The 18,167-nt window shown below is 41.4% G+C and overlaps 1 protein-coding gene across 1 annotated transcript; it reads left to right on the plus strand.

Annotated features, from left to right (window-relative positions):
- Positions 1-515: 515 nt before the first annotated feature.
- LOC141959892 (PGAP2-interacting protein-like) lies at positions 516-18,047 on the plus strand. The gene is made up of 10 exons (XM_074904263.1): positions 516-655; positions 1,624-1,815; positions 5,328-5,448; positions 5,569-5,723; positions 7,044-7,245; positions 8,245-8,333; positions 10,228-10,482; positions 14,178-14,303; positions 16,498-16,577; positions 17,886-18,047. The coding sequence occupies exons 1-10, from the start codon at positions 613-615 to the stop codon at positions 18,045-18,047; spliced, it is 1,425 nt and encodes a 474-aa protein (XP_074760364.1). The 5' UTR covers positions 516-612.
- The last annotated feature ends 120 nt before the right edge of the window (positions 18,048-18,167 follow it).

Consider the following 18,167-nt stretch of genomic DNA (forward strand, 5'->3'; position numbering starts at 1 on the left):
GTGCCATCTTGACATGGGCTTTGCCACCATGAGCACCTCTGTGACCGCAGAGCCACCGGGTCTGTGGGGCTTCGCCAGGGCTCAGCCTGCTCCCCAGCCACCCTGCGGGCTCGGGCAGGGGGTCACTCCTCTCCCTCACCAGCCAAAGCACGGGAACGAACGGGAAACTCAGTCCTCAGCAGCCGGAGGCCTAAGGGAGCCGCCGTTTCTCTCAGCGAGGGCACACGGGCCGAGGCCGGTGGGTTGCATGTCGGCGGCCTGGAGTCGTCCCTCGGCCCCAGCCCTGGCCCCCTCAGGCCAGCCCCGCCCCTATCCGGCGGGTCTCCTCGCTGCCCTCCCGGCGGCGGCGCATCTCCAGGGCCCGCGGCCGCGCCGCCGCGCGCCGGGGGCAGCGGCTCCCCCCGCCGCCCGGTGACGGCCGGGGCGCTCAGCGCGGAGCCCACTGCGCTCCGCCAGGGGGCGCCGTGGCGCGCGCTCGTCTGCGGCCGCGAGCCGGGCGGGCTCCGGGCGGCGGGCCGGGCCGGGCCGGGCGGCGGCGCCGCGCGCTCGCGGGCACTCGGGACCGGGCTGCGGGCGAGAGGGACAAAGCCCCCCACGGGCCGGGCCGGGGCGATGTTCCCCCTGTGGAAGGCCGTTCTCTCGGAGAGCCTCCTGGGTAGGTGGCGGCGGTGCCGCCCGACGGGGCTGGGGACTCTGAGGGGCAGCGGTGTCCGCGGGGGGACGGGCCGGGAGGCCATAAACGGCACCGGTCGGCATCCTTCGGCCCCGCTTGGGAGCCCTGCGGCAGGGCAGCGCGGGGGTCTCTACCGGGAACGGCCGGCGCTCGTAGCGGGGCAGCCCCGGCAGGGTGCCGTGGGCTTACCGTGCGTGCGGAGGTGTTGCCGGTGAAAAGCTCCTTCGCTGGAAATGACTAAATAGTGGTGACCGATGAATGTTCTGCTTGGGTGGGTTTTCGTTTTTTTTTTTTTTTTTTTTTTTTCCTTCTAGCGCTGAATGCCTTTCGTCTCTGGGGTCAGCCCGGGATTTCTTGTGCGCTCTCAGCTGCGTGTTCGCGCGGGTGCCTGCGGAGCCGGTCCGGCGCGGTGCTCAGCCGCCCTCGGCAGGGCCCAGCGGGTGGCTGCTCGCCGGCCCCCGGTGCCTGCGGGGCTGCGGGCTCAGGCGCTGGGGGCGTCTCCTGCAAAACGTAGAGAAAATCTAGCGCGGTGCTGGTGTGCCTAGGTAAGGTGTCTTCAGGGCAGAGAGGCCACCGATTCGCTAGAATAATTAGCCACCCATCTGTCTTTGAGGAGCCCTGAGACTGCGGGTGGGCTACTTAGCCAGCATTGCTCCCGCCGAAGGCTAAGCCTTTCCTAGATTGAACACTCCTTCACTGAAGATCGGAGTAGGAACTACTGCGTGAGCTGGGGAAAAGCTGTTCTCATCGTTGTATTTCTTGGGGAAATGGGTTTGTTTAACTTGAAATAGCATGTATTGCTTCACAGAAAGTGGCTATTGTGACTTGAACTGCTTTAAAATACCTTTGTTATTGCACATTTGGAAATATAAAATGGTGTATTTTTAAGTAATCTCCAGCAAATCCTGCTGTTGAAAATACATGATGTGGGCTTTTTCTTTTTTTGTTAGGTTACATTTCTTGGTCTCTTTACCACGCACTGCCGCCGATGATCTATTACTTCCCCCTTCAGACATTGGCACTCACAGGTCTAGAAGTTTTTGCTGTTGCCTTCTTTTCTCCAGTATTCCTGATAACTGGCCCTTTTTGGAGGTTGGCTAACAATAAGTACATCCTAGCCCTTCTGAGACTGACTATGGTTGGTAAGTATGTGCCGTAGTGAGTTTTAGATTCTGTCTTGGTTGTCAAGGTATAAGAATAAACATTCTGAATTGCCTCAAAACCCAGATGATTATTAAAAGAGACAGGAATAAGAAGTTCTCGCTCTCCCAAACTCATGCTTTTCTTTTTCTCTCAGGCTTTTAGATACGGTCAAAGGAATATTGTTTGCATCCACTGTGTTGGTTGTCAGACCAGTGCTGCATAATTAAAGACTAATCTCATTTCGCTTTTATTTCTAGAAGCTTTTAAATCAGTACAAGTCATACCCAGTAGGAATGTTTTCAGTATTGCATAGAGGTCTGCAGAGCAGGTGTTTTCTGGAAAGCAGTTCTGCGTCTGTGACACTGGGTAGGGATGAGAGGTTACAGAATGGTTTGGGGCTATTCTGAAAGTAATCTGCTGTGAGTGAAACATTTTTTGGTAGACTTAGTTTCTGAGGCAGTTTTTTCTTTTAATGTATTTTTTTTATTATTTATTAAATCTCTCTGTATGCCTGTAGTGTATTGATGGGATTATAGTCTCATCCTAAATGTGAGATGGCTTTCATATTGTCAGTTGTGCAGGAAGAAAGTTTCATCTTAAATTCAAGATAAATCTGCCTTACTGTCCATTCCACATGCTCCTCCCTAAACCGAGACTTGCTGGGATTCCCTCTTTGGTCTTCAGCTAAGTAATGCAAGTCTTAGCTCTTGTTGATTTTCTGAAAGTTTGTTGGGAGAAGGTTTGACAACTACAGCCAGATTCGGAAGCAAGTTGTTGCTAATGAGTTTGCAACACCTGGGTGAACTCAGAGGAGACATGGGTCTCCATCCTGCGCAGAGGGATTTTTTTTTTTTTATAAGCTTTTAAGCTTTTTTTTTAATATATTGGGGTTTTTTTAATAAGCTTTTCAGTGAGCACAGTTTTCCACTGCAGTGGTGCTCAGTGTATTGCTTTCTGCAAGATCTGCTAATTTAGAAACTAGTTATGAGTGTAAGAATTTCAAATTGCACCCTGCCTTCCTTCAGATATCGCAGTAACACAGAATTTGCTGTGTTTAAGATTAGCCCTTGAGATCATCTTATTGTGTTTACTAGTTCACTTTACCAAAAGAGATGGAAATTGCTTAAATGTTTGTTATTTTTGTTCTGCGAAATAAAGAGCAGTGACAGTCCTATAATGGTGTGTAAAGTCTGTTGGTTGATACCTGTTTGCTTCATGTGGATCACAAACTCCTGAAGGTATTAACTACACACAAAAAACTAGCACCTTCAGTAGCCATCTGGGGGGAATGGATGTGTTAATGGAGGTGGTCACAGAAGGACCTTGGAGCATGGGGAGACTGAAGTTGTATGCATCCTCAGCCTAGGCTAACCTGAGCATTGCTGTACACAGATACGATCTCCCCTTCGCTCCTGCCTGAACAGGAGTTGTTCCCTCAGTGACCATATGGCCCTGGCTGTTTCAATCTCCCAAACACTGAATATTGTCCACCCCTTGGCAAGTCTACACAGTATTCTCTCCCAGTTCTACTGTACTTCCTTTGTATACTCTTTACCTGTGTTGCCCTACAGTGAGCATTAACATCTGGGGAAGATGTAAGAGCATGTTCTTCACCCTCTTTGTCTCCAGCAAGGAGTTTAGCAGCCAGTGGGAACTCTCACTCTTTACTTGCCTCCCTACTGCAGGTTCTCAAGTTATCAAGATGCCCTTGCACAGGCAGCACTGGGCTTTAGGACTTTCCATGTATATCTTTTTATTTGGTTCTCACCACTTCATTCTGACTTTTAAATTATTTCTGTCCTATCATACTGTGCTGCTGTGTCTCCTATTTCTCAGTTCTTCCTGCTTTCTTTACTTCTTCATACAAAGACACACTTCTTCCTTCTTTTTGATCTTTTTCCCTTCTCAAAAGGCCATAGCCTTCCACTGAGTCTTGTTGAACAAAATCGTGCAGAACTATCTAGTCCATTCATGCTCTATCCCATGCCACTGGAAATACTCAGTCTCCGATTTCACAATCAAAATATCTGGAAATTCTTCATGCTTAGCTAAAACCAGACTATTTAGGGGGTTGGATTTCCTTGGTTTTGATGGAAAAGGGTGTTCCCTTATTCATCATCATCCTTCTTTTTGCCTTTAAAATAAAGGAAGCTTTATTTTCTCTGAAACTTTTGTTTTAATTTATGTATCCTTTCATACTACTTGGTTTTGTGTTCTATTTAAAAAAAAAACCCCAAAACTAATGAACTACCCCTGTGGTAGTGTCTATTTGAATCTATGTGTTTAGAAAATGCACAATAAATTTGCATGTCTGGATAGATATATTTATGTTTTGGGTGTACTTGCTCTGCAACAAAAGGTGTGTCTGCTCTAAGTAGGCAAACCCATGCTAGCTTTAATCTGGTTAGCACGGGTGATGAAAGACTTGAAGAGGCAGAGTTGCGTATTTCAGTACAATTTAGTGACAGAAATCTGTGTGCATTGTACGTGCAACCTCTGCTGAAGTCCATACAAGTACATCTTCACTACACATTGGTTTCATTTTACCATCTTTGCTCTAAACTTTGCATCTTTTACTCGAGCAGAATGAGCAGATAGACAGTTGGAGGATGCCTAGCATGCATTGCCAGAATCAGTAACTACATTTCTGGCCTTCCTTGTTTAATGTCTCTTCAAGTTTGGCTCATACTCACTTAGCAAATGGCTGGTAGCAAAACAATGTTGCTTCTCCTACTGTTTGTCACTGGTCCTGGGCCAGAATTTGCCACACTGACTGAAGTTATGAGAATGTGTGTGACCCATAGTCACCTGATTTGGAAACCTACTAGCAGAGTTTAAAACTGCTGTTAAAGGTGAGGTCAGTGTGACGTGGGAAATGGCAGAGATGCATGTGCATGGTCTCTTTGTGTGACTGGGAGAAGGACAGTTTCCAGTAACAAGATGACACAGGCTGCTAATGACCACTCTGAGACCAGATACTGGGACAGAGAAAGCCTCCTCTGCACCTGCCAAGCCAATGGTGGCCGCTCCTTTCTAAAAAGGATATGGTTCTTGTCACAGTGCACTTCAAAAGCTATAGAAGTAAGTGGACTGTGGTAAAAGCCATATCCTTTTTAGAAAGGAGCAGTCACCGTACATAAGGTTTTATGGCTTTTGAGTTATTTAAGTGCACTGTTCAGGAATATCTATATGCTTAGATATCTATTTTAAACATATATCCTATTTATGGAATCAATGACCGTAAGTACTTAAGACAGTCACTGCAGTCTTTGATAATCTTTTTTTTTTTTTTCCTCCTGAAAATGGTAACTGCTATAAGGTCTTATATGCCCAGTTTCTATCCACACCTACATTTCTTTGGTTTGTTTAAAAATGTATAGTCATGTGTTTTCAGGTGAATGGTATAGCCATCCAAATTACAGACAAGATTGAACTAATGCACAGGAAATCCTTATTACCTGATCTCTGTTGACCATTAAAGCAACCTCTGTATGTGTGTGCTTGTTTGTAGGAAGCTTAGCATCGTACCAGGCACCAAACGCTTCAATTAGACTATACATCTTGGCTGCAGGTGTTTCTTCCTCATTGCTGGTTCAGACAGTAACATGGTGGTCAGGAAACAGTTTACAAAGGTATTTTCTTATACTGATAGGATTACTGACAGGTAACTGACATTACATTTTTTTTTTCTGAGAAGGTAAGATTTTTTTTTTCCTCAAATGCATTACTGTTTTACAAACTGATTCTTACAGGTTCATCAGGATATGGGGCTTCATACTAGGCAAGATAATGCTCCTTGTTCTTCGCATCTGGTATACATCACTAAACCCAGTCTGGAGCTCTCAAGCTGCCAATACTGTCATACTGACAATTGGTTTTATAGCAGCAGCAGAGCGAATTTATTCAGGTAACTGTATTACAGCAAAGGTGGGGGTTATGAAGACATCCTAAGGTATACCTATCTATGTGTCACTGGATTTTGATCCTGTGTTGTTTTTTTTTTTTCCCCAGTACAGTCTGATTTTAGACCTGATGCATGAGCTTTGCAGACTTTAGAAACCACGGTGTACTTCCATAACATGGCAGAATCAATATCACAGTGGATACAAGCTGTAGTAAGCTGGTGTTGGAGCTGCCAACTAGTTGCAGTATCAGTAATGTGACAGTAATGCAAAGGCATAACCTAGACCAATAAAAACCAGAAGGGGTTATCCTCATTCCAGCATGAAACATCTGTGGTATTTCTGTTATTTTCTTAATTCGGTCTGCTCTTCGAGTTTCTCTGCCAGTGCATATCCTTTGACACAGAAGGGGAGATGGGACAAAGCTGGGGAACAGCTGATATGGCAAAATAAACAGAAAGAATTGGAAGAGTGGACAAGTTGTCCTTATCAAAATTTGGCTGAGTTCTTGGAGCGTCTGGGCAGAGCACACAGCAGTGGGGTCTGGCATAGGCTAAGGACTCTCAAAAACCGTGAAGGTAGTGTTACCAAGGAAGACAGCAAGGTTGCGTTGGTGGGTTAAGGCAGCTCGTGTTAAGTCCTCAGAAGTTCTTTCCTTCTCAGTATAACCTGAATTAATTAATTGAAAGGTAAGACCTTATCTGTGTGTTAGTGAATATAAACTGCCATCATGTGTATTGTTTGTAGTCTTGCATACATGACATAAATTAAGCCTGAGCTTTCATCATGCTTTAGAAGGGGAATCTACTGCAGGAGATTAGGAAGAGAATCTCTCTTTTTCCTAGGTGACAAAGCAATATGTCTACGCAATTAAAGGTGGTGCTTTCTCCTTAGATGAGAGAGGATCTAAAGTGCATGGGAAAAGGAGAAGGAAGGGAGTTTATTTCTGGCTTCCGTGGAAGTGTCGGGTTTTGTTCTTATCAGAGTTTAGAGTTTCAGAGAACAGAATCCTCTGAACAAATTCTAACAACTTTTCTGCTGATTTTCAAAGCCAATTTAATGATTTAAATTCCAGTAGTATAAAAAATAATCATATGAGTAGGTTACCATTTTTGTACACTTAAGGTAAGTAGCTTTTCCTGACAGATCTGGGGATGTTATTAGAGACTTTTTGTCTTATCAGTTTCCACAAATGATCAGGTAAATTATCTTTTCTGTATGAGCTGGTAATTTATTCTGGTCATTTTGTGATCTTGACTATTTCTCAGTAACCCTTTCTAATAGGATTTAAAGTTTGCTCAGCTATGTTTCTATTCTTATTCTAGGTGGAGACAAGAGGAAAGAAGAAGCAAGCAAACGCGGTGATGCAGTTAGAGAGGCTGTTCCTCACCATCATTGGCTTTTGTCAGGGATTGCTTTTGGCAGCCTCATGTTTCTCACCCTGTGGATATTTGGGGAGGTCTCATTAATTTCTAGATGGGCAGTAAGTGGACATCCACATACAGGTCCAGATCCTAATCCTTATGGGTAAGTGTTTTTTTAATTATGATTATTTAAACAAAACAGTGATCAAAAGCCAGTGCTGTAGTGGGTGACAGACTAAAACTTAAGCAGACAATGGTATAAGAACTTATGCAGAATAAAGTGGGTACAAGGTACTTGACACAGGTTGTGGATTCATTCTTGTTTTCAGATACCTCTGAGCATTGTGTCTATATGAATAAATCTTAACATTTTCTAACACAGAGTGATTTTTATTTCAGTAATAAAAAAATTGATTTGCCACATTGCAAAACAATTTTTAAATTAGGACTGAGGTTCAAGGACTTATGAAGGAAGTGCATCTAGAGTATGCAGTAAATGAATGTAGCAGTTGACTTCAGAAGGGAGGTGGTAGGAAATAGTGTACATCAGAGATGCATGCAGATAAAAAGAAGTAAACCGCGTGCAATGTTAAAACCCAGACTTCTGTGGAAGTTTTGGTTAGTAAGAATTCAGTCTTAGTGCTGTGTGTTGCTCACCTGGGGTTTCAAAATCTAGAAGGAGTCCAGATTAGTTATTCTGAGTCAACTACATGTAGTAGCTGATGAGTCAGTTAATAATTTGGAATTGGTATACACAAGAGCTACCCAAGACTGGTAGCAATGTTAGGTGCTGTAGGATTCTCTTATTTGACGTGAAGAAAATACTTCTGTTTGGGATGAATGCCTCTCTCTCATTTTCTCTTGAGTCCTTTTTGCCTTTTGTACCCAGTATTTCAGTGGAGTGCTTCTGCTGCTGAACATAGCTCGCTTATACATTATGATAAACTGCCATTATTTTCAACTGGATGTTTTTTACATCCAGTGAAGGGGATAAAATGTTGCAGGCTGTGTGATAAAGACATTTTGTGCTCAAATTGAGCTCTGTTTAAACTAAAAAGATGATAAAATATTACCGAGCATCCTTGACTGTGTCTAGAAGTTTCTTTTTCCATTTATAAAATTATATTAATGTATGATTTCTTTTTCCTTATTGTTGTATTAGAGGTGCTGTTCTGTTGGGTCTGGCTCATGGACTGATGCTTTCGTTTTGGAGCTGGTCTTCTGTCACCCGTTTTGCCTGGTTTCTTGTAGGTGGGTGCAAATTCTGGGCACAATTTTTGTTTCTATTAACCTTATTCCCTTTACTCAAGCTCTCTGACCCTACACCATGTCTCAGAAAAGTCAGCTGCGAGTCAAAGCGTCCTTTTCTCTGTCACTGACTGTAGTATACACATCTGACCAGTTGCCTCGGGGTTACAGGCCAAATCTGCAGGCCATTGCAGAGCCGCGTTGTTCTCTTCGGAAACCCCTGATGAGGTTTTGTTCCCATGAGTAGTGTCTCAGTTCCCACCATCTGTGCTATGTAAGGCTGCATCTAGGGTTATGGGGTTGAGGGGACATAAGCCTCTCGATTCCACAGAAGGCACAATAACTTGTACTTGAATGAGTAGTTCACCTGGAGGCAAGCTTGCCTCCTGTCTCCTTAGTAGCTAAGATCTCCAGGCAGTAAAACAGTATGAACATCAAAGCAGTTCTGCTGGAGCAATATATTTGCGAACCAGTCTGCCTACAGGGGGCCCTGGGTGGTGGGAGGAGGGATTCAAGTGCTGGATCTGGACATCCGTTTTCAGGAGGATGGTGTAGCTATGCTGTGGAGCAAGCTATGCATGGTGCAAGTAGGAGGAGATGGAAGTGATTCTGCTCTTGAACTGTGGAGAGGTGTGTTTTCCATACCTTCTCAGCATGGATGGATGGATACAGCTTGGTTTAATTTGTAGATCCATCTGAGTGAAATTTAGTGGTATAAATGCTGTTTAAAAATATCATCATTTTGCTTATTTTTTGGCCTTAGTTAATTGTAGATGTTTATATCAAGAAGAGGAAGCAGTACTTCCTACAAATTTCATAATAAATTGGGACAGATCAAAATACAGAGACCAAAGGAAATGAGTTAACGTTTTGCTCGTTTCTTACCAACCTTCTCTTTTGGAGCGCTTAAGAGCCAACGTTTTCAAGTCATTTTCCACCACCTTGAAGACAGGAAATTTAGTGCAAACTCGAGTTTCTCCTAGTCAGGGACCAAAATCAAATACCAAGTATCAGGAAAGTCACAATAAAGGCACAAGAGCTAGCAACACTTAAACTGTCAGTTACCCAAATAATTCACCTTTTGGTGCAGGTGTTAGTTTTAAGAAATGTGTGTGCAGGTTGTAATGTGAGTGTGAGCATTTGATTTTTGATGTACACACATTGCTAATTTAAAATAAGTACAGAATGGTTCTTTAGCTGATTCAAACGTTGTATTCTAAAATACTCAGCACCCTGATGTGTAACAGTAAAAGATTAGAAATGTTTCTACACATTTCATGATGTGAAAGATAGTAAACATTTTCTTCCCTACAATAAAGTTTTAAAATGAAGTTGTCCTTTTATAGAGAGTTTCTGTGGTGGTTAATGTTGTGTTTGGGGTTAAATCCCATCGCAGTCAAAGGCAGTATGGTAAATCAGGAATCCTGCAGTTAGATAAATAGTTGTTTTCTTGCCCATCATATGGTTATCTAAAGGGAGAGAAGGTCAAGGAAAGATATGTTTTCTCTTCATATTAACCTATATGATTCTTTCTGTATTATGTTAAAGGAGGTATATAACAGGCAGACCTGTTAATCTCTTAAAAAATGCATCATCCCTCTGTTGTGCTGGGAGAGCTCTATGTAAGAAAAACTGCTCAGTTTTGGCTCTTGATGATATTTCTCTGCTGTCTTTGCTGCACTGAATAGACAGTCTTTAAGAGAATGAGATATTGGGAAAAATAAGAGGCTGTCTTTGGCTGTTGGGAATAATTGTCCTTCTAGTGATGCAGCTCTTACGGCCGCAAAGCAGTTACATTTCCCAGACTCTTTTTGTTTCCTGGTCAGAATGTGAACAAGGTGGTGGTAGATAATACACCTGACTGTGACTTACTTTATTCTTTTCTGTCCCTTCACAGGTTTAGCATCTTCGGCTGGTCTCCTTTATTTACACACCTGGAGTGCTGCTGTAGCAGGCAACATTCTTGCTGTCTTTACCATGTGTGTGTGGCCTCAACTGGCTGGACACTTTGTTAGCTGTCTGCATCCTGGGAAAGCCATGAGTACAGCCATGTTTGCCTATGTTCTTGAATTATTCTTCTGTGTATGGTGTACAGCTTATAAATTTGTACCTGGAGGAATTTACGCTAGAGAAAGCTCCCATCTTCTTTTAGGTACATTTATGATTGTGAACAAATACAAATATGCTTGCTTTAACCTTAACCAGATGTTTAAAATGTATTTAGTGTATAAATAGTCTTTCTAAATGCTCAGCTGCTGTTTGATTTACTATGGCAAGAGGTTCTATAAGAAAATTAGTGAGACATCAAAAAAATAATTACTTGTTTCTTTAGTCTTAGAAATAGTTTAAAATGTGGACAGCAATGGAGTTCAGTTGAGGGAAAATGACAAAGAAGTCTGATAACTCAGTGCACAACCGAGGAAGAGATCTGTTAATCAGTCACCTCAAAAATATGCCTGCAATCCAGGGTGTGAATGCACCTGTATGCTAGCTACCTAAGATAGCAGTATGGTATCTCAGGTAACAGTGTAGTTTCTGGAAACTCAGGGGCTTATGAAGGCTGTGTTACTGGGACTTGAGAATAATTCAGTGTGTTATTTAACCCTGCGCTGAGGAGCAGAGTGCAGCATCTGCTGATTTAGGTAGTCTGCATTTGAGACTTGAGCTTCGTTTCCATGTGGCTCTACCTTATGCTTTATGGACGTACCAGCTTGTTTGGAGGAATGTCGTTAAGCCTGCAGTGTCAGAAGGATGCAAACAGGAGAGAAAGAAAAGAAATTGTCAGGTATTTGCCAATGAGGAAGAACTGAGGTGAGCAAATACAAAGGTTTCAGGAAAATGATCCCTCGATGAAGGATGTGGAAATGAAACCAACCCTTTCTGGTTTTGTCTCCAGAATTACTTTCTCAATAGGTGCTAATGTGTTTTAATAGCCTATTTCACTAGTTATATTTAACAGTGCCAAACATTGTCTTAGGCTAAGTGTGTGGCACATTTTAAAATGTGATGCATTATCCTATATTTTCTTTGAAAAGGATTAATGAATGCTGTGCTTGACTTTTTGCTCCAATGGTTTTAGATTTCCTAAATGTCTGTGCAACCACTTTCTGTCACTCCAGCTTCTTACTCTCCATATGTGTTTTATATATTACAGCAATCACTTGCAGGGTTTCAGTTTGTTGTGTTTTGAGGAGAGTTCCGTTACATTTATTGTCGTTTTCTTTGTTCCGAAAGCATTCAGGGTGGGGATGGGGGTGTGTGTGTTTGTAGAAACAGTTAGTTAATTTTTTCTTTTTTTTTTTTTAAAGTTATATGAGGAAAGCATGTGGTAGAGGAGTGTCAAATGCTTTCTTGAGTAGTGTTTTGACGAAAGAAAAACTGTTCTATAAAGTCCCTCTCTCACTTCCTTTGAAATACATATGTGTGATTAATTCATCTGGCATGATAAATGGATAGTAACACAGAAATGGCCCTGGCTTTCTCTTTGGTAAAATTAAAACTGTGAACTGAACCAATCTCAGCTGATGGCACTACATGAGTTTATATTCTGTATGAGAATCCAGTTTCTGTATTTTTTTATGCCATCCTATTGCCTATCAAAAATTTGCAAATTATACCATGAGATTGTGTATTTGTTGCTGAGCTCCTTCCCTTATAACTTGGCTTTCTGGCAAACTGCTTGTGTTCTGGTTTCTTTCAGGTGCAAGTGCTATTTCTTGCTTTCTCCTCCTGTCCAATATCCTGCCTTTCTCTTGCCACAGTTTGGGTAGGGAACTGCACCAGGAAAAGTGACAGTGAAAGTAAGGTCATTATATTAAAAACTTCTGTGCTACTTCTTGGTGATGTCACATAATGCTGAGGGGTTGGATCCGCGGTCTTGTGTCAACTTTAATGACTTTGAATCAGTCTGTCTTTGGGAAGTATTTTGTGCATGCCCTCTTCTTCATTGCACTAGACTCAGCTTCCTGGTTTACAAACTTGCGCTACAACTAATGTAGCAAGTAAGGGCAATAAGAAATTACGGAGTAATTGTTATTTCATCTTCAGCCATAACTCCGAAATAGAGCATTACTTTTATAGTTAATTAATTATGCCACAAAGATATTAAGGACATACACCTTCTCCAGCAGAGCTTTTATGCAATTCATTATGCTCCCACATTTTCTTTGCAGGTAGTTGGATCCTTGAGCGGGTAAGGGGTGGGGAAGGAGCTTGTACTATTAGTCTGAACTACCTTTTGAAAAGAAAAGATAGCATCACAGTGCGTTGCAACAGTTAGTGCACTGAAGTCACTTACTAGCTTGTAAAGTGTATCTGTAGGTGGTCTAGTTGTCTGTTCTTAAAATGCACAAGCTGCTTCTGTTGGCTGTGGAGCACAAGAATACTGGATGCTGCCATGTTGAACTGACCTCCCAAGCTGCTGCAGTCTGCTTACAGTGCTCTAGAACCAACTGTTGAGCAATTGCCTCTGTAGTTCCTATGCAGAAATGTGTTACTTGTATCTTGATGACAGAGCAGTCCATTTGCAAAGATAATAAACCTCTACAGTCAGGCATGTATTTTTTCATCAAGCTGTTATTTTAAGTGTCTGTAATTTGTAGGTGTAACTTAATTGCTTTTGTCCAGGTTAATTCCAGTAAACTGAGCTAGGCTGAGAGTTGTAGCTGTCAATAGGGGCCTGGAAGCATTTTAGCATAATTTATCTACCATGTGCTAGCCTTTTGACGTAATACCCTGAAACTGTACTGCAAATGGATTTTTGCTTAAGAGTGCTGGCTAAGTGTGCTTGATGTTCTCTGGAAGTTGGTGTTAGAATACACAAAGGTGGGGAGGTCTGCTGAAAGATTTGCTGCTTTGCCTGAAATCAAAGGATTAAAATATTTTTGTTTTTATTGTTCTCACAGTTGGTACATGAATGGAGTAAGGGAAGACATAGCTTTAAACAAATATTTCACTAAAAGAAGAAACCTGATAAAATGTGCAGCAGTGGGACCCAGTAGTACCAGCAGAATTAAAATATCCCCGCGTTTCCATAGTGAATAACGGGACAGGTTCTGAGGATTGCTTGGTTAGCACCCGTTGCAGCCTGATGTTGGGGACCACAAAGTTAATCTGGTAATATCATGATCCGTAGGCTGCTGGGCTGCAACAGAAGAGCAAGAATAGCTCCAAGTTGCATTAGTGTCAGTAGCCTGCCTTGTGCTCAGCCTGAAAGACCCAAAGGTGGATTGTATTTTGGAGCTCACCATAGTCCAGAGTAGAGTTCGTAATGTGAAGCGGTCTTTGGCCAGATACTTTTGCTATTAGGTCCGCTCTTTAGTCATCAGCACAAAGCAGTCTTAGTAAGGCTGTTTCAGGTGTACTAAATCTTAGCAGCAGCTTATTTGTAAAAAACCCAAACCCCACAAAATACATAATTTTGAACTTCATGATTTTTGTGTTGAACAGGTGTTCAGTGGCATTTTAAATAATCTTTTAGCTTTGAATTCTTATTGTAATACTATTATTTTGAAATTTTTTTTGGAAATATTTATCATTAGTGGTATGCTTAATGTCATTAGCTCATTTTGTTGGAAGCTTATGTCAACAAGTACAACAATAAAAGTTTTTCAAGGGATGCAGGCATAGTTGGGGTGAATATTGTGACAATAATAAGTAGGATCTCTATCAATAAATCTCATATTGCTTGCATTACTACATTGGGTATGGCATTTATCTGTGTTTGTGCTTTGAATTGTCTTTGTTGTTGGAGACAACAAAGCTGGGAGTTTATAAATGGTACATGTATGAGCAATGTTTAATACATTAAAGCTATATGAAAAAACCTAATTATTTATATTTTTACAGGGTTTATAATGTTATGTATTGGGGTAGACTTTCTCACAGGACCCAAGAAAGACCTTAGCTCTGTATCTGAAGTGAAAAGCAAACAAACGCCACTATTCAAAAAGTGTAAAAACTATATTAAACTGTGTAAGTATAATTTTACTTCCTTTCTTCCATGGTTCTAGGAATAGTCCGAGGGAAAAGAGAAATGCAGTGGAGTGTTTTGCTCAGATGTTTTAGACATTTTTTTGGTGCTAGTTTTAGAGCTAGACTTGTAGTTGGTATTGCCTTAGTTTTAATGATGACATACACTACTGGAGGACCTGATTCATTATGATTATGGTTGAGAGAGGTGCTATTTCTCATGGAGTGTGTTAAATGGAGACAAAAAAAAAGAACTTGTGACAAAAGGAAACGTGAAAATGGATTTGGCATAATTTGTCATTTAATTTTGATGTTTGAGGATGAGGCCTCTCTGGATCTTGGGATTTGTTATATGTGTCTACAAAAGGTATGAATGATTTCTCAGCCCATTCGGCATGTTCATTTGGAAGCAGTTCAGTGTGACACCCTTTACAGGGCTGTGTGAGCTGACTGGTATTGGGATGGGACTTGGCTGGCCTGGGAGCTGCTCTATAACATGACACCCCTCCTGCATGAGGAGGCAGTCCTCCCTGTTGTGGCTGACATCCCAGCACAATCCTGACGCCTTGCTGCATGTCCAGACCAGGCCTATTCTCAGGAAAACTTTGTAATCTCCTGTCTGTGAAGTATTCCCAAGGATCCTAGCTTTCCAGATGGTATGTATTAGGTCTCTTTTTTCCTTAGGTTTTGAAGAGAAACTGGAATGTTTGAGGTTTTACCACTTTTTGGTTTTTAAAACTCTGGAATCCATCCGAATTAGGCTTTCAAGTATTTTTCTACAATCATTTTTGCTTCAGATTTGTTTTTATTGTTAGGTTACTTTTTCTAAGGAAAAAGTCTTGTCAGTATTGTGAAGGAAAAAATTGCTAGGTGTCAGGTCTTGCTAACTCTACAGAGATCAGGATGCTGAAGGTTGAAATTCCTGTATCATTTTTTCCTCTGGGACTTTGGATCAAATCACTTATCATTTGTATACCTCATTTTACCTCATTTGGAAAGCAGAGGCAGCAGTGCTTCACTGCTTTTCAGGGCTGTTTCTGAAATCTTTATGAAGGTCTTGACCCTATATACTCAGGGACCAGAAAAAGGTGGTCCCTGAGAGTTTGTGCGTTAGAGGCAACATGAGCACCAGTGCACGTGGTTTGAATATTACTACTCAAAAACATTTCACAAAAGTGAGTAAATACTTCAGAATGCTGTCTGCCCTAAAGCACAGCCCTTGCTCAGCTGATTTTGTGACATTACAACAGTAACTCTTGTACTTCCTCATCATGCCTAGACTTGTACTGTTTCTCAGCTTCCCCATTAAGCACCTTTTCATCTTGCAGAGTATGAAATTGCTTGACATTTGCTAACATAAACAGCGTGTCCTTTCTTCTGACATCATCCCATGATAAAATTTATTTAAATTTTACGCAGAATTGTTCCAGAAAACTTGCATAAAAAGAATTACATATCTGTTTAAAGATTTGATGAAAGAATAAACTGAAGCTACTGAAATAATTGTAGGTATTGTATGCCACTGCAAATGAAATAACTGCAGAGGAGTCTGATCATCACATTACAATGTGCCAAATGTTGAGAGTTCTTATGTGTCAACTGTGGTTATTTGGAAGGCTACAGGAGCAATGGGAAAGCTCTGAATTTGCATTGTGTGAAGCCACAGTGCCTTTCCGAGACCATGTCAACAAAGGACTGCTCTGGAGGTCTGGCAGGGATCACATCTTTCTGACATCTAAAGGCTTGCGAAGTAAACTCAGTTTTCTTCAACACATTGTATTAATACAAAATAAAAATCGTATACTACAAATGCATATCTGGAACACAGAGAGGAAAGCACTAGAAGGTTGACATGATGCTCTTACTCATCTCCTATAATGAATTCTTCAGTAGGTATAATTTTTACACAAACATTCCAAGGAGTTTTGGTATATTGTATCTGCTCAGCCTGTTGTGTTTTGGAGAATGTGAGTGTATCTGCACACATATAGATATTCTGCATGCATGATTATACTCTTAAGTACACTACTTTGGAATGGTGTTATCGCTGGCATATGTAGAAATTCGTATGTATACATTTCCTGTTCTGTGAATAGCACACCTTAGAATGACAGTGTACCGAGTTCTGTTTAACTGCAACAACAACGTTACCTTCTCTTGCTTTAAAAACAACTTTTCTGTGTGTTTCTGTTTCGAGTACTGTGGCTGTTTGTTGGTGTTGGTTTGCTAGGATTGGGTCTACGTTATAAAACTTACCAGAAGAAGTTGGGCCAAGGGGTGAGTAGTGTATTTGTGAAAATGGTAACTTTCAAATACACAGTGAAATGTACATGGGATATCTTAGGTGTGTTAGTTGGTGCAGAATAAGTCTGCACCAGTATCCAAGTATTCAGCAAAACTAATGCAGTAATGAATATGCAAAAAGTTTAATTTGTAAGTTCATGTCAAAGGTGGGAAATGTCAGGGCCTTTGGAGATTTATAGTGCTGCTATGAAGGAAAAAAGTATTCTGAAAAACTGAGAGATGCTTGCCTCATATATTAAATTTGAATGTTACTTTTATAAATGAGTTTACCTGAATTGTATTCAAAACTTGACCAGGCAATGCTGTTAGCAGCCTGATCTCATGTCAGGAATTTGAACAGGTAACCTCCTGAGGTTCCTTCTAGCCAAAGGAATTCTATGCTTCTATGTCTATATGCATGACTCTGAATGGAACCTCTCTGAAAAGTTGGTTGACTTAGATGAGACTTAGACTAGTTATGGGAATCGGATAAAAATTGCAAGATTCCAATTTTCTATCTGGAAAAAAATCAGGTATTGCAATGATAGTAACAATTAAGATGCTTAGTGCTTGCAAAGTTTAGCATTTAGATTACTTACAAGTTGTCTAAGTGTGTTGCTTGCCTATTTAGTAATTTTAATTTAAAGCTAAAACTGTTTTGATCAGATATAAATTAATGTTTCCATTTTGTGATTTAATTAATTACTAATATAAAGTTGAATTTTTGGTGTAGTTGGTTGTAATTGTGAATTAGACTTTTTTTCTTTCGGTGGTAGTTTGGAAATACTCCTTTCAGTCTTTTTCTTGACATGTATTCCTGTTGGTAATTTTTATGAGAGAAATCGCTCCTGACAAATGCAGGGAAAGATGCATAAAAATGATGAGATCTAAGTAAAAATCGTGTGTGTATGTGCCCGCATGCACATGTGTATTCACACAAGCACAAAGACATATACAGTTGGCCTTCTTTTTAGAGCTCATCAATGTTTGTAATACCTTATAATGTGGAAAAAAGTGGGTAGTTGCTCTTAGAAAGATAGAATAATTCATAGTCTCTTTCATGTTCATTTATTTACTGTTACTTGTACAAATTCATTTTAACTATGATGACTTTTCTCCTCTTGTTTTTCTCAAAAATACCTAAAGGCTTTTGTAATCCTGACTGTTTTATTAGGAAAGTGTATTAGTTAAAACATCTCATCTTGACTGGCTTTTATGGCACTATGTATCTGATGTTGATTGCAAAGGTATAATACATAAAAATCAAACTGTACTTGACTTTTTTTCCATGTATTTTTTGAGGTTCCAAAAAGAGACTTCTCTGCTATGATCTGGCCTTTTAGATTTGCGAGGGGCGAGGGGTTACCCAGGGGACCCGCTGGCAGGACTCCAGCAACCGCATCGCTGCAGCAGCGGCGCCTGAACCCCCACCCGAGGGGAAAACTCCCAGCTGCTCCCAAATAAACAGAGAAATCGGAGCAAGAGCCGAGCTGCACAGCGTTACCCAACTGTCACCCACCTGGGCTGCTGGGGAGCAGCTCCGGAGCGAAGCCCCTTCCCCGGCAGCCCCCTGAGCACCCCCAC

Source organism: Athene noctua, chromosome 4 (genome assembly GCF_965140245.1).
Source record: "Athene noctua chromosome 4, bAthNoc1.hap1.1, whole genome shotgun sequence".
Taxonomy (NCBI): domain Eukaryota; kingdom Metazoa; phylum Chordata; class Aves; order Strigiformes; family Strigidae; genus Athene; species Athene noctua.